Raw genomic sequence first — 14,471 nt, 5'->3', positions numbered from 1 at the left:
CAACTAAAATGTTGTGGTTAATAATGCACATCAATGTACTAACATTAAAGATGATAAATACCTAATTCATGCTCTTTTCAGAATTAGATCTCATCTTATATTGGGTAAAGAGAAAATTATGCCTGCAAGTCATCTAGGAATCTTCACTGAAATCAGAGATAAATAACTATTTTAATAACAAGAAATCCATTTAATGTAGATATTAGTAGATTTAAATATTAATTTTTTACAGAACGATTATTGATAAAAGTAGGTCAATAATGAAAATGAATAAGATGTTCGCCCCAGACCTCAAAACTGAAAGAATTTTGTCTACTATACCTTTAATTTAGACAGCATAGATGTTTAAATATATGCATTTATTTGTTAGAAAAGGCTGTAGGAAAGTATAGTTTGTCTTTATTTAGATAATATGTATATTGTGGTTGTTCATTTCCCTTTAGGAACATTGTAGATTGACCCTGAGGTTCTGGCACCTATCCGCTTTCAGCCACTCCTCAGTGGACATTGGTTATTACCTGCCAACCCTTATTAACATTTTCTGGCTAAGCCTCTAAAACAATCAGAGCACAGCTCATCTAAATATTCATGAGCATACCCTAAAAAAGGAAGAAAACCTGTCATTTTATTCTGAGGCTTATAACCAGGCTTGCATTAGTACGGAAGAGGATTAGGGCCACTGAAAAAAAAAAAAAAAGTTAACTGATTTTTTGTTTTTTTATTTCAGTATAATATGAGAAAAAAATCAGAATTGTCTCAGAATTCTGACTTCTTTCTCAGAATTCTGAATTTAATTTTAGAATTCTGACTTTTTTTCTTGGAATACTGACTTTTTTCTAAGACTTCTGAGTTTAATCACAGAATTCTGACGCTTTTTCTTGGAATTCTGACTTTTTTCTCAGAATAATGACTTTTTTCTCAGAATTCTTAATTTAATCTCAGAATTCTGACTTTTTTCTTAGAATTCTGACTTTAATCTAAGAACTCTGACTTTTTTCCTTAGAATTCTGACTTTAAAATTTTTAAAAAAAATCACTTAACTTTGTTTGCATATTTTAAGTGGCCATAATCCTCTTCTGTACATTAGGGCTCATAGAACAGCAGATATGCCATTTTCAGCCCATCCAATGTTACACATCCTATTCAGAGACCTTAAGGACCAGCACCAAATACCCTTTATAATCATTCTATCACCCCTTTAAATATCTGAGTATTACTTTTGATGTTTTCAAACAACAAAATTAGTTGAATTATTAATGTATTATAGGGCTGGTCTATACTTTTTGTAAGTCGATATTAAGTGCATTTTAGTGCCTTAACATTAAACCCAATGCTCTCCTTTGATCATATTTTAAAACAAATCCATTCAATCTGTTTACTTCCATAATCAACAGCAGTGGTCATATGACCAGATAAAACGAAACTAAAAAGGGAAATAAACAAAGAACACTTGATAGCAAGATAATAGCTGTCGCCTATTTCCTTTGTGTTGAAACCCGTGTTTAAGTGCTTGTCTGATTTCATTACGCTTAAAAAGAGTATACCGCGGACTAAAACATTTTAATGAATACAGGACTAATCTTCATAAATTATTGCTAGATTATCAAACAAAAGTTTCTCCGGTCATCAGACTGACTACAAAAGGAACCGTTGGTGCGCATGCGCATTGCGAAGGTAGGTGCGGTGAACTATCTTCTCGGAGCAACTTAAATTGAGGGGAAACTTCGGGTTGGAGCCACTTTCTACCCGTAAACAGTTTAGGTGGGAGGGTAGCCGAACTGGTAACAGACAGGTTAGGGTGTTCGCTGTAGGTTTTACATCTGTTTGTTTCTCAGTGTTTGGTCTCAGTGAGTGAAACATGAGGTTCAGCGCTGTTGTCGTGTGTGTGTTCCTGCTTTGGGTTGAGGGGTCTCTGGGGGACACACCGGCTAACTGCACCTATGAGGACCTGCTGGGGACATGGGTGTTCCAGGTATCCAAAGGAGGACACGACAAGTCCGTCAACTGCTCTGTAGAAGGTAATACAACCTCGAAATAACAGCTGAATTATATTTAATATCAGGTGACACGCTGAGGCCTAATTTCCATATAAAGAATGCTAAAATGATAAACTGTTAACTGACAGTATATATAAGTAATAACACTACAGGTCAAAGACTAAAATGACATCAAGATAGTTGCCTTCTGATAGCTGGAAGGAAACATTGACTTTGTCACATGATTAAATGTCACCTTATTTTTCAGCTACAACTGAGAGCACAGTGACTGTGACCCTGGAGAAACTGTCTGTAGCCACGAATGATCTTGGACAAACAGGCTTCTTCACCCTCATCTACAACCAGGGCTTCGAGGTGGTCCTCTCTGACTACAAATGGTTTGCCTTTTTCAAGGTAACAATAAAATAAACAGTTTAGGAATGTTTATGTTGCTCTAAAACATATGCCTCATATAATGATGCTCAGCTAATTCTCTTCTAAAACTTGTATTTAACCCTTTGATGCCTGTTGTTGCTAATAAGCAACAAACCTCTTGTATTACACTGCAAGTCAGACAGTTGTTCTTAAAATAAGAGCTTTTTTTATTGAGCAGGTAAGTGAGACACTTTGCCTTTGAAACAAGACAATGTACATTTAAAATAAGAAAGAAAAACATGCACTCTCTTATTTCAAGTGCATAATATCTAATTATCTTATTGTAAGGGTAAAAATGTTCATTCCATTGGCAGATCATCTTATTTTCCTACTCATATTAAGGGTGATTACACTTATTTTAAGACATTTTCACTAATCTTCAGAAAATTTTTGCAGTGAAGCAAACAGCCGCCATAGCGTTTTTGCATCACCTCAGTGCTAGTCACACTGTATGTTATTATGCAGTTATAACTGCTGTTATAATTTAGTAACACTAACTATTTTAATTTGCCATCTCATTGAAGGGGAAAAACAGGCATAAAATGTCTTTTTATATGTATATGTATGTCAATTCAGGCTTCAAGGGGTTGAGTAAATGGAAATGTGGTGGTTGAGCCGCATTTGTGGCTTTAAAAAACTGGTTTCAGTCCTTCTCATTTCCTTTCCAATATACCTGATAATATCTCAAAAGATTGGTTCACTATGTAAAAAGCAGCGTCATTAAAGTTAACCCTTGGTCATGTGTTATTACTTTCACTCACATGACTCCAAGCCTCAAGTGTCACAGATGTTTTATTTCCCTGCCTCTGTTCTGACTTGTCCACGTCTGATTTAACTTCCTCATCTTCGGTTTAGAGAAATAACTGTCAGGGTGTTTTTTTTTCTTTTTCTTGTGAAGTTCTTGTCACACATATGACTCAATCGGCACTCCATTTGGGTTTTATTGAAGTCGCTTACAGTGCCATGTATCTTTGACTTAACGATCATAGATGTTGGGCTTTTAATGATGCATTACAAATACTTTTTGGGGGGGTTAAATGAATGTAGAACAAATAACTTCAATAACTTTTTAAAAACAAGAATTGGAAAAATAGGAATGTATGTAATGTCTTTTTTCCAAAATGGGTCACAGTTCCTCATACACCCTTCCACATAGACTTACTACACCTTCACTTATACTGGATTTCAGGTCCATTGTTTTAGATTTAGTTTTATATTTGATCTTTCAGTCTTGAGTATTTTTTGTAACGTTCTATGATATTCCACCACCAATAGCAGAAAATGGTAACCTTAGCATGATGCTACCACAACCGTGCCTGTCAGTTAATATTCTTCTAGCCTTGTAAAAGCGTACCTTGTCTTTCCAAACCAGCCTGTTGAATTTTTAACATTAACCTTTGTACATAAAGTTATGACTGGCTCTATATTTGCCTTTAAAAGTGCAAGTTTTGCATTTTTAAAGGCAAGTTTAGCAAAAGGATGCTGTGTATGGGTTTATAAAAAAAAGAGCCATAATCTACACCTCTGCTGAATCTTACAGTACACCCAGGATGGCTCAAAGGTGACCAGCTATTGTGACCAAACCCTCCCAGGATGGGTCCATGACGTCCTGGGACGCAACTGGGCCTGTTTTGTGGGCAAGAAGGTGAAGCCTGTGCCACCCAAAGTGGATCCCAAGCCTGTCTTCAGCACCGGGTATCTCAATTATGACAAATTTGGACTACTTTACTAAAACATAATGTAAGGGACTCCAAAAAGTAATCAGCTTGTAATGGGTCGAGCGGAAGACGATAAAAGCTAAAGTGCACGTTTGACATTTCTGCTTCATTCTGTACTATCCCTTCCCCCATTCCTTCTTCTGGTGTGAGTGAAAATACCTTATCTAACTATCTGATGTTTGATTGATGATAAAAGCTTGAGCAAACTTAGTTGCAGAAAGTTGCTCACTGTAATGAGGAGTTAAAGGCAAAAGTTTTATTTGCAGGAAGTTTATAACTAATAAACCTATTTTTTCTGTTCTTCTCACACACATTGTAAGACTACTAATACAAAACAGCCGAACTTTCCTTTTACAAAAAAGTAATTTTAATGTATAAACCAAGGAACTTTGTCCCTGTGGTAATGATTTACCCATTGATTAAATTAAGTAGATTTCTAACTGCAAGATTCAAGATTAGCTACTGAAGGTTTTTGGCAGCTTGATGAGTAATCTTTTCAACATGGTTTGTCTTCTGCTAGTGTTTGATGAGGAGAATGATTAGGTATAGATACAGTATTACTCTGCAATTCAGGCCAAGTTGCTCAGATATAATCACATTTTAGTTTAAAATGGACGGTATGCCTAAGGCATGGATGTGCTCAGACAGACGGCATCAAAAGGTAATCTTTAAAAGATGGAAATGAACAGTGTGGTTCAACCCAAAACATGGGATTAGGAAAAAAAGCTGACAAGCACAACATATTTAAACACAAGTAAGAGAAAAGCTGAAACAACTGCTATCTTCAATAAAAGTAATGATATTAGCAGTTTATAAAAATGTTAATTGGGAGAACATCCATATATCTTTAATAAAGTTTTTAGTTTATTATTTTTGCAGTGGAAGAAAGTAACCAGAAATGAAAATAGCATGTGTTCCTTTTAAATGTTTTTTTTATTCTAAACCATTTAATCTTATGTTTAAATTTTTTAGATTAATACCAAAGGTTCCTTAAAGAAGATTTTTTTTAAACGAAATTAAATCAGGTGAAACTAAAACTGGAGGGGTTCTTGATAGAGCAAATTGACAGATGAAAATATATATATATATTTTTTTTCTTTTAGATGCAAAATGTTTAGACATTTAATTACAATCCTGGTATAATTACTGCTCTAGTTGGATTGCTCTGTCAGCTACAGGCATATTTAACAGCCTCTATACTCCAGTTAACAATTAACTAAATTGGACGATTATTTCAATAATCAATTAATCAGATTAAATATTTCAGCCCTATTTGTAATAGAAGGCCCATTTTGTTATCTTATTAGGTTAAAGACAGCTGTTTGATTTCAATATATTAATTGATTTCAATATATTAATTTCATAGTTAAAATGATTGATTAAATGCTTGTACTGAAAGTACAGTCATGTAGAATATTATTTTATATATATATGTATATATATATATATATATATATATATATATATATATATATATATATATATATATATATATATATATATATATATATATATATATATATATATATATATATACATATATATATATATATATATACTAGTGTGTGATATTTTCTACAGCTTCTTTACTTCACTCTGACAAAATGACCCTAAACAGAACACCTATTCTAATCATTAGATTTAACTGCAGATTTTATCTGAACACTAAACCAAACCTGAAAATCTCCTGTGTGTTTAAATGCTCTTTACCTTCATCTTCATCACCTTTTGTATTATTTCCCCCCTCAGACTGCTCCCGAAGCCATACAAACACAACCTGGACTTCATTGATTTAATCAACACGGTTCAGAGCTCCTGGAAGGCCGTGGCGTATCCCGAGCATGAGATGTACACTCTAAAGGAACTGCATTACAGAGCAGGAGGCCCCGCCTCCCGTATCCCTGTGTGAGTGATTTAGTGCGCTAATAGTTGTATCATCTTTGTGTGATAGGCTGGTATAAAAGTCTTTTTAACATGAATTTGGATTTTAGTTGACTGAATTTCTGTTTGCTTGCCGTAGATGTGTCAGAGATATATCCCTTTAAACCTTCTTCCTCTTTTACTGCTTCAGGCGGGTTCGGCCTGCCCCTGTGGAGGCTGGTTTAGCCAAGATGGCGGCAGCTCTCCCTGAGCACTGGGACTGGAGAAACATTAATGGCGTCAGCTTTGTTAGCCCTGTCAGAAATCAAGGTGACCTTTCATTGTTGTCTCACACAAATAGAGGGGGGAAAAAATATAATTGCTACTTTGGTTAATTGGTTTGCTTTTAGAACAAATTATTAGATTTCAAATAAATAATTAAATTTTAATAATTTCTTATCTTTAATAATGCATTTCATTTCATTTTTTTTAAACCAAGTTAAAGTGACAATCAAAGGGATTTATTTTTTTTACTTTAAAGGAACTAAAAATTGCAAGCACTTCTAACAGCATAGCCTAAAGCATCAGAGGCAGGTTTATATTTGACAGCTGCCAGTAATGGTTTCCCCTCAGAAGCATCTTATCACTCAATTTGCCTCCTTCCCTCTCTGCGCGTTTGGGTCTGCTCGCTGCTCTCTTCCTGTTTTCTGCACACTGTTGTGTGTGAGTGCAGCGATTACAGGGACTGAGCACTTTGAGTATCTAAGAGGGTCTCTACAGGTTTGGGTTTAAGTATCTGCAGAAATCCTAAGAGCTTGAATAGAATAGCCCTTAAGCTCGTGTGCAGGGTTATGGATCTTATCTTGTTTTATTGCATGAGTCTAGTCCAGATTTTCTATAGTGAGGTTCTCACAGCATCTATTGGGTTCAAGATGCATTGATCTTGCTTGTGTAATGAATGGCTCTAACATGTGGAAGTATCTACATACCGAATCCAATCTACATGTCTTGCATGTGACTTATCTCAACAAATGATCATGATATCAAATATACATTTCCTGCTTCCCTGTGCCTTTTGAATAAGCAGATACTTCTATAACGTGTTTCCAGCTGCAGAAAAGAAATAACGGGCATTTCTCAATGTAAGTACATGTTCTCATGTGCTTGTGAAACGTCCTCAGCCTCAGCCCCTGTACTGTTCCAATTCACAAGAACACAAGACTGAGAACGGACAAAGTCCCCGGATGTTGTTCTCACCCCTCCCTCTTTACCCAGTATGCATCAGAGCAGACTAATCATTCTCCAGATTGACAGCTGGCCCAGCATGCACCGCAGCAGCAGCAGCTTCCGGTGTAGAGCTCACAGAGCTCAGTATTAAGTTAAAAGTTAACTTTTCTGTTGCAGTTGTTCTATAAAAGTATGTTTTGACATAATCCAAGGCAGGACCATTATACTTTTAAGTGTAACTATATGGCTCATTTACTGATATAGTGCGTAATTAAAAAAAGGTATGATGTTGAGGGGACCGCGGAAAGTGGTGGCCCTTAACCCCTGATTGCTCCCCGGGCGCCCCACGATGGCAACCCACATGAGATCAATAAAGTTCAATCAACCAGCGGACCTCCGAGGCTAACAGCAGCCTGGTCTAACGTTAAGACGTCTGCAGCAGGCCTCTCGGCATAGCCGTGTGTAAAGTACAACTGGCTCTAATTCAGATTTTTTTTTTTTTCGTTTGTTTTATTTTGCAAAATAATCATTTAATTTGTGTTTATCTTCATTAATATTGCCCCACTAAATGAAAGAAGTAAGAACTTATTATTATCTAGAGGTTATTGAGAACAGGAGGTGAAATGCACCTCCAGAAAAGCCAAGCGTGTGGTGGCATCACAAGTATGCTTCTATTCCTATTGGCCTATACTTATGCTGCGTGCTCCCGTTCTCCCAGAATCTATACTTTCCTGTGTTCTTGTCAGGAACATACTTGGGGAGAACTCCAGCCCGTACTCATGTTCTTGTGAATTGAGAAACGGCCAAGATGTTGCAGTCAGGATGGAAAGAGATTTCTGCAGCGGGGCTTTACGTTTACACCGTGATAACTCATTCATGCTAACAGTGGCTGATAGTATTTACTCTGTCCTTCTGTTCCTTTATCTTTTGAGTTAGTTGGGGGGGGGGTTAATAAGTCTGGAGTTTACTTCAACACATCGAAGAGGAAGCTTTTTACCTAGGACCAAACGTCTGTATGAGATGATCGATAAATGTCCTTGCATAATCAAGCCTAAAGTCTAATATTGCCCCACTGACTCTGTTTGTAAAGCATTTCTTTGCTTTGTTTTCCTGTCCGATATTGTGTGCTCTGCTTAGGAATCTAAAGCCTTGTAATCCCTCTCCCCACCCTGCTCCTGACAGCTCTTCACCCTTAGGGTTAACATGCTGTGTAAATAATTTATCTTTCCAATGATCCGATGTGGTCTTGCATGGGAAATGTTTTGAACCTTCGGAGAATTTCCTCACCAGGAGCAGTGCCTTGTGGTGCGAAGCATTATGAAAAAATAAAACTGGAAAACAACCATAGTGGGGTCTAAGTGTCTGATCTACAGGCTTTCTGTAGATCAGGCTGTCTTTGAAAATCCCCGCTGCCTGAGGGAATAACACACTGAACATAACCCTTGTCAAAGAAGTTAAAGAACACAGTAGAATCTGAACAACTCTTAATCTGTCATATCAGTTTGAGCAGTAATCATGAGTAAATACCACAGTCTTTTGATGTGCAACCCGTTCTGATGGGAGACCAGTGACACGTGGATGCAGTGACTTAATGCGCCTGCCTGCGTATGAAAGAAACCATTGACTTATCCTCGGAAAAGAAATTGGAAATGTGATTTTTAATTCCTTTAAATGTGATCTTGTGCCATGAAACCACCGTAACTCTCTGTCTTGTTAGTAAATACATTTTCTTTGGCCTCGCTTCTAGGTCATCTCATTAACTACAGCATCAGAGCTTCCCATTTTTTGCAGCTTTTTAATTTAACTAATAGTCTATTGCACTTTATTTATACCAAGAAGCTGAGGGGTGTCCTATGTCACTCTTTGAATCATTATTGCAATTAAATTGCCAGGCACGCAGCCCCTGTTCCTCAACCCACTTTGTTCCTGTAAAACATTTCATGAGCAACCTAATGCTTGACATCATGTATACCAGCATTGTTTAATGCGTGTTTGTGCCTTGTTCTATGGGTATGTAGTCATTCTCTGTTAGATAAGCATGCTGTGGAAGAAGCGTTGGAGACGTATTCAGTGCTGAACGGTAAAATGTATTGCGTGAGCAAATGAGTCGTTACAGAGCAGTCGGTCAGTTCCAGCAGTGATTTCCATCCTTATTTATACTGGAGATGTTCCGATTAAAACCTGATGGCACTGGCATCTACTTCCTTCACTTTTTTAAAGCCTTACTGCTGCTAATGTTTTTTGTTGATTTTTACTTCTTTTCTAGAAGTATAATCCAATTCAAAAAACCTGTTCTAAAAAAGGTCTTTTATAGCCTTAATTATTTGTATGGGTTGCAGAAAAAAATCTGACTTTAGCATCTTTAGCATTAGTCAAAAGTCAAAGTCAAAAAGCCTTTATTGTCATTATATTCTGTGACAAATACAATGAGATTTGGGAGGGATTAGAGATTAGTATGGTTTAGGCAGAAAACATTGCAAAACTTCGCCTTCTGTATGTCCTAGAAAAAACAGATCATTATCTTAACCCTGAGATTTCCAAAAGGCTGCAAACATTTATAAATCCACCATGGACAGATGGAGACTGTATGTTCAAAGGTTAAAGCAGGGATACGTTGCTGGACTCCATACAGCCTCCCAGAGCCTTCTTTTCTCGCTCTCCAACAGCCTAATTTACCCATGGACATGTCTCCATGATGTAAACGTTTTAGATCTTGGTTAATGAGTTAGAATTCACAACAGTTTGTATGAAAATATTGAATATGTGTATTTAAGATGCATGAATGTAACTATCCCAGTGATATTACTGTACATGTAAAACTTTCTTTCTTAAGTTTATTTCCGCAGTCAAAATATATAACAGTCTCAGCATTCAAGCTGTAAATATTTCTTTTTTACAAACAAGATGCTGTCAACTTTTTAAAACATTATTTAAAATCTTAACTTAACTGCACTAACTACTCTAGAGTGTTATTTAATTTAGTTGGAGTTTCTAATATCTCTGTTTCAGTGAGTTTGACGGATCATCTGAAACTTCTTTTTATTTTTACTATCGTTGATTTTATTGTTACAGCTATCCAAGTGGGTTGTATGCTAATATATATTTTAAAATGATAGAGTGAGAGTCTAGGCCAGTGTTAAAGTAAATGTCAAAACTGAAATTTATAGAAATTACATTATTTTTTTTAAATATCTGTACTTCCTTCAATCTTGATAACCCAGAATCAGAGCAGCATTGAGTTTATTCCACTCAGTAGAGTCTCCCAGCACTGATTGAAAAGTATCCAGTTTCTGAATAGTCGATTTCCGAAACCATTAAATCAGCTGATTTTGGTTATTAGTTGATTTCCTTGTTCATCTCCTGTTAACATGTTTGGGATAAATTATGTCAAAATTGCTCAGTTTTTGTAAATGTAATTTTTTTTGTAATCTAGCCTCCTGTGGAAGCTGTTACTCATTCGCCACGATGGGAATGCTGGAGGCTCGAGTTCGAATCCTTACAAACAACAGCGATGCCCCCGTCCTCAGCCCTCAGCAGGTGGTCTCCTGCTCTGAATACTCCCAAGGTAAACTAAGGATCTGGAAGTTATGGTTCCTAAGACCTGTCTTATCACTCTTTTCATGCAGTAGATGATTACAAATATAAATTGAATGTTTTTGGAGTACAAAAGGAAGATATTTGGTGTTTTTTTTTAAAGTTTTTTTATATATACATCTGATGTTAGTTATAAAATAAACAGATCAAAATGTCAAAAGAAAGCAAAACTAAAATCGGATAGTCTTGTTTTAAGGGTTTTCAGATGGTGTCCTTACTGCTGCTTGACTCGAGCATTTTAAAAGAATAATTGTTAAAAGTTTACATTTCTCATCTTTTGAAGGTTGCGATGGGGGCTTTCCCTACCTGATAGGGAAGTATGTACAGGATTTCGGCATTGTGGACGAGTCTTGCTTTCCTTACACTGCAAAGGACTCTCCATGTGACCTTCCTCAAAACTGCGGCCAAATGTACACAGCAGAGTACGGGTATGTGGGTGGATTCTACGGTGGCTGCAGTGAGGTGGCCATGATGACTGAGCTGGTCAACAATGGACCGATGGCAGTTGCTTTGGAGGTACGACAACCTGCTGAATGTTGACTTTGACGTTCCTATGCAGAACTTAGCATTGCAGTTTAGATCTGGAAAGTGGAGATCATTTTTAGGTTAAACTTTAGAACAGCAAAAAAGAAGCTTTTTTTGTTTTGTTTTGTTTTTTTGGTAAAAGGTCATTTCTTTTTTCTTAACTCATCGTTCATAGAATGCATTCTAGCCATAGATCTTTATCATTTACACTTAGTGTTTCTGTTTCTGTCATTAATCACACAGCTTTTTTTTGTCCCATTGCATTTACTGAACATACCTTTAATTTAGATCTTAATCTAATAGAACTGCAAAAAATAGCAAATGACCGTGTGGGGGAAAAAGGCGTTTCAGAATATTTAAAAAATCTTTGACGTGAGTAGATATTGACTCAGACCTTTGTAGAATCAACTTATGCAGATTAAATCTGTATATTTTCCTGGTAAATCTATTTTAAATCCTAAAGAATTAAATAATTAAAAAATAAATTAAAAACCAGTGTCACGCATGCCAAATAAAAAAAATGTGAAACATTTTAAACCAATTTTTTCAAGGCTATCACACAAAATCCCAATAAAGTCAATTTTTGTGCTTTAGGATTATGAAAATGTAAATGTAATGATTTAATGGTTTTCTAGGGCATCGTACAAAATACAGGATGTAGGACAAACAAATCAAATAAATGAAGATGCAACATACAAAGTGACACTTATTGTATCTTAGAAAAGCTCTTCTGTTCATTGCATAACCGATTAACCGATTATTGAAATAATCGTCCAATTTCTGTTCATTTAAAAACATTGTTTTTTTTACGGCAAGGTATTTCAATAAATTGTATAGCACAGATATGTCACCAGATAAATCGCTTGGCTTTTACCCAATGAATCAAAGTCATAAAGAGAAGGTGAGTTTTAATGAATTAGTATTTCTCTACAGAAGCCAAGCCAACAGTTGCCCCTAACGACCTCATTTCAGAGACATGGACAGGTTTCTGGTATTGTAGGCTAACAAAGGATCCAAAACGACTCCCCATTCCTAACCTGTTCTTCTGGTTCAATTTCCTTTTTTTCAAAGCCAAAATGAGTTTTTTGGCTACTATATGAAGCTTTGAACTCGATGCTAATTCTGACATTTTGAATTGAAAAAGCTTCCTGGATGAAACACGAAACATCTTCAAACTTGGAAACCAAGTCCAGTGGATAGTTTTTTGTTTTTAAAAACTTTTTTTGTATTTGTCTACAGGTCTACCCTGACTTCATGCACTACAAGGAAGGCATCTACCACCACACTGGCCTCGCAGACTCCATTAATCCCTTTGAGCTGACCAACCATGCCGTGCTGCTGGTGGGCTATGGCCGCTGCCACAAGACCGGGCAGAAGTACTGGATAGTGAAGAACAGCTGGGGCAGCGGATGGGGCGAGGAGGGCTACTTCCGAATTCGCCGGGGAAGCGACGAGTGCGCCATCGAGAGCATTGCAGTTGCAGCCAGACCCATCCCCAAAATGTAGAAGCTTTAAAGTCCAGATCTGGATAAATTAGTACCTTGATCACAATTCTGAATCCTTTAAATGTCATGTATGCTGTTTTAATCTAGGTAGAAGATACAGAGCTGTAATTGGTCACATAGAACCGGACTGGTTTAACCAGCACATGCATAAATGCATGAAAAGTTACTGATTAAGTTGAATGGAAATCCTGTGTTTCGGTTTTAAACACATTAACCCTAAGAATGTAGCAACAATTAACAGTTTTGAAATTTAGAAATGTTTACAGAAGTGACTCAAAATTATGGAATGGAAAAGCTATCATCGAATGAAAACAGTGTTAAAACACAATATATATATATATATATATATAAAAAGCTTTTTATTTGATAACTAGTTTGTAGGATTTTTTTAAATTGCACCAGCTATTAGTTTACAGCCTCTTCTTTCAAATTTTAATGAGCTGAATTCAGTTGATTTGCTTCTCGATGTGGAATTCTGTGTTTTCATCCAGTAGCTGTTTTGTCCTTTTTATATTTTTGCTGATTTTTAGTGCAGTTGATTGTTAGCTGCCTCCTATGATTCATGCTGTAACTGTCAACACAAACACAGAACTAAATGGATGGGTCATGCTGTGACAGGACATTTAAAAGGGAAATGATTTACTGTTTGTTTTGAACAATTGTCAGGTGCAGGACTTTGATTTTTCTCTGTCTCAGGGAAGCACTGCAGAGAATTTATATATCTTTAGTTCCTGCTTCAAGGCGACATTACTGCCATGTTTTACTGTGGATTGCTCCCTGTGGAGCATTTGAAGGGAATTTCTCTCAATAAAGGGATATCAACACATTGCAGCTACATTGAGTAGTTATGTGTCTTTTTCTTTTCTGTTTTTTTTTTTCATTTTTGGTAAATTGTCATATTGATTTTGTTTGGAAATCCCCTTCCTTTCGCAACAAAAGTCAAATTGATTCCTTCTACTTCTTTTAACTTGCAATAAAACAAAGAAAAACCTGGTTATGAAAAGCTTGTGTCACCTCTTTCAATAATCAGTAACAACAGTTTTTCAGGGGCTAATTTTCAGAACGTAGGTGCTGGGATGTGTATTTATCAGCAAAAGGCATCTTTCAGAAATTACCCGCTCGTTCAAACTAGCTGACATTCGCTGGTGTTGATCAATCATTACAAGCTGTATATGTGAACTCCTGCCTGTGGTATTTGGTAGTCTGTCGTTTCTGGGTGGGTTCATTTCTGATGCTGTTTAATCAGCAGAGCTCGTACAGAGACCTAATTAATCAGGGGTGTTTACAGGGCATTGTTAAAGCGCAATCATTCATTTATATCTGATCTTGCTTTTTGTGGGATATTAACATGTAAATGTTATATAAGAACAGTTTACTTACCATCACTTTCATTGTTTCACATTGCAATTATAAACTATTTGAAGATTTTATGTGATAACACAAAATATTGCATAGTTACAAAATTGAAGCATTGTGGTCAGTGTTTTCTCATAATTTTCCTGTTAAATCCAGAATAGAATTTAAAATCCTCCTTCTCACATATAAAGCCTTAAATGGCCAAGCTCCATCTTATATCAGAGATATGATTGTTCCTTATCTTCCTAACAGAGCACTTTGTTCTCAATCTGCAG

At 36.3% G+C, this 14,471-nt stretch overlaps 1 protein-coding gene across 1 annotated transcript; it reads left to right on the top strand.

Annotated features, from left to right (window-relative positions):
- Positions 1–1,696: 1,696 nt before the first annotated feature.
- ctsc (cathepsin C) lies at positions 1,697–13,170 on the top strand. Its single transcript, XM_038267978.1, has 8 exons — positions 1,697–2,018; positions 2,245–2,390; positions 3,952–4,106; positions 5,879–6,034; positions 6,201–6,319; positions 10,650–10,781; positions 11,094–11,326; positions 12,575–13,170. Exons 1-8 carry the CDS (start codon positions 1,859–1,861, stop codon positions 12,839–12,841), a joined length of 1,368 nt encoding a protein of 455 aa, XP_038123906.1. The 5' UTR covers positions 1,697–1,858; the 3' UTR covers positions 12,842–13,170.
- The last annotated feature ends 1,301 nt before the right edge of the window (positions 13,171–14,471 follow it).

The sequence above is a fragment of the Cyprinodon tularosa genome, unplaced genomic scaffold (assembly GCF_016077235.1).
Source record: "Cyprinodon tularosa strain WSP-4 unplaced genomic scaffold, ASM1607723v1 ctg69, whole genome shotgun sequence".
Classification (NCBI taxonomy): Eukaryota; Metazoa; Chordata; class Actinopteri; order Cyprinodontiformes; family Cyprinodontidae; genus Cyprinodon; species Cyprinodon tularosa.
The sequence above is the reverse complement of the archived record's forward strand: the minus strand, read 5'-3'. Positions and strand labels throughout refer to the sequence as shown.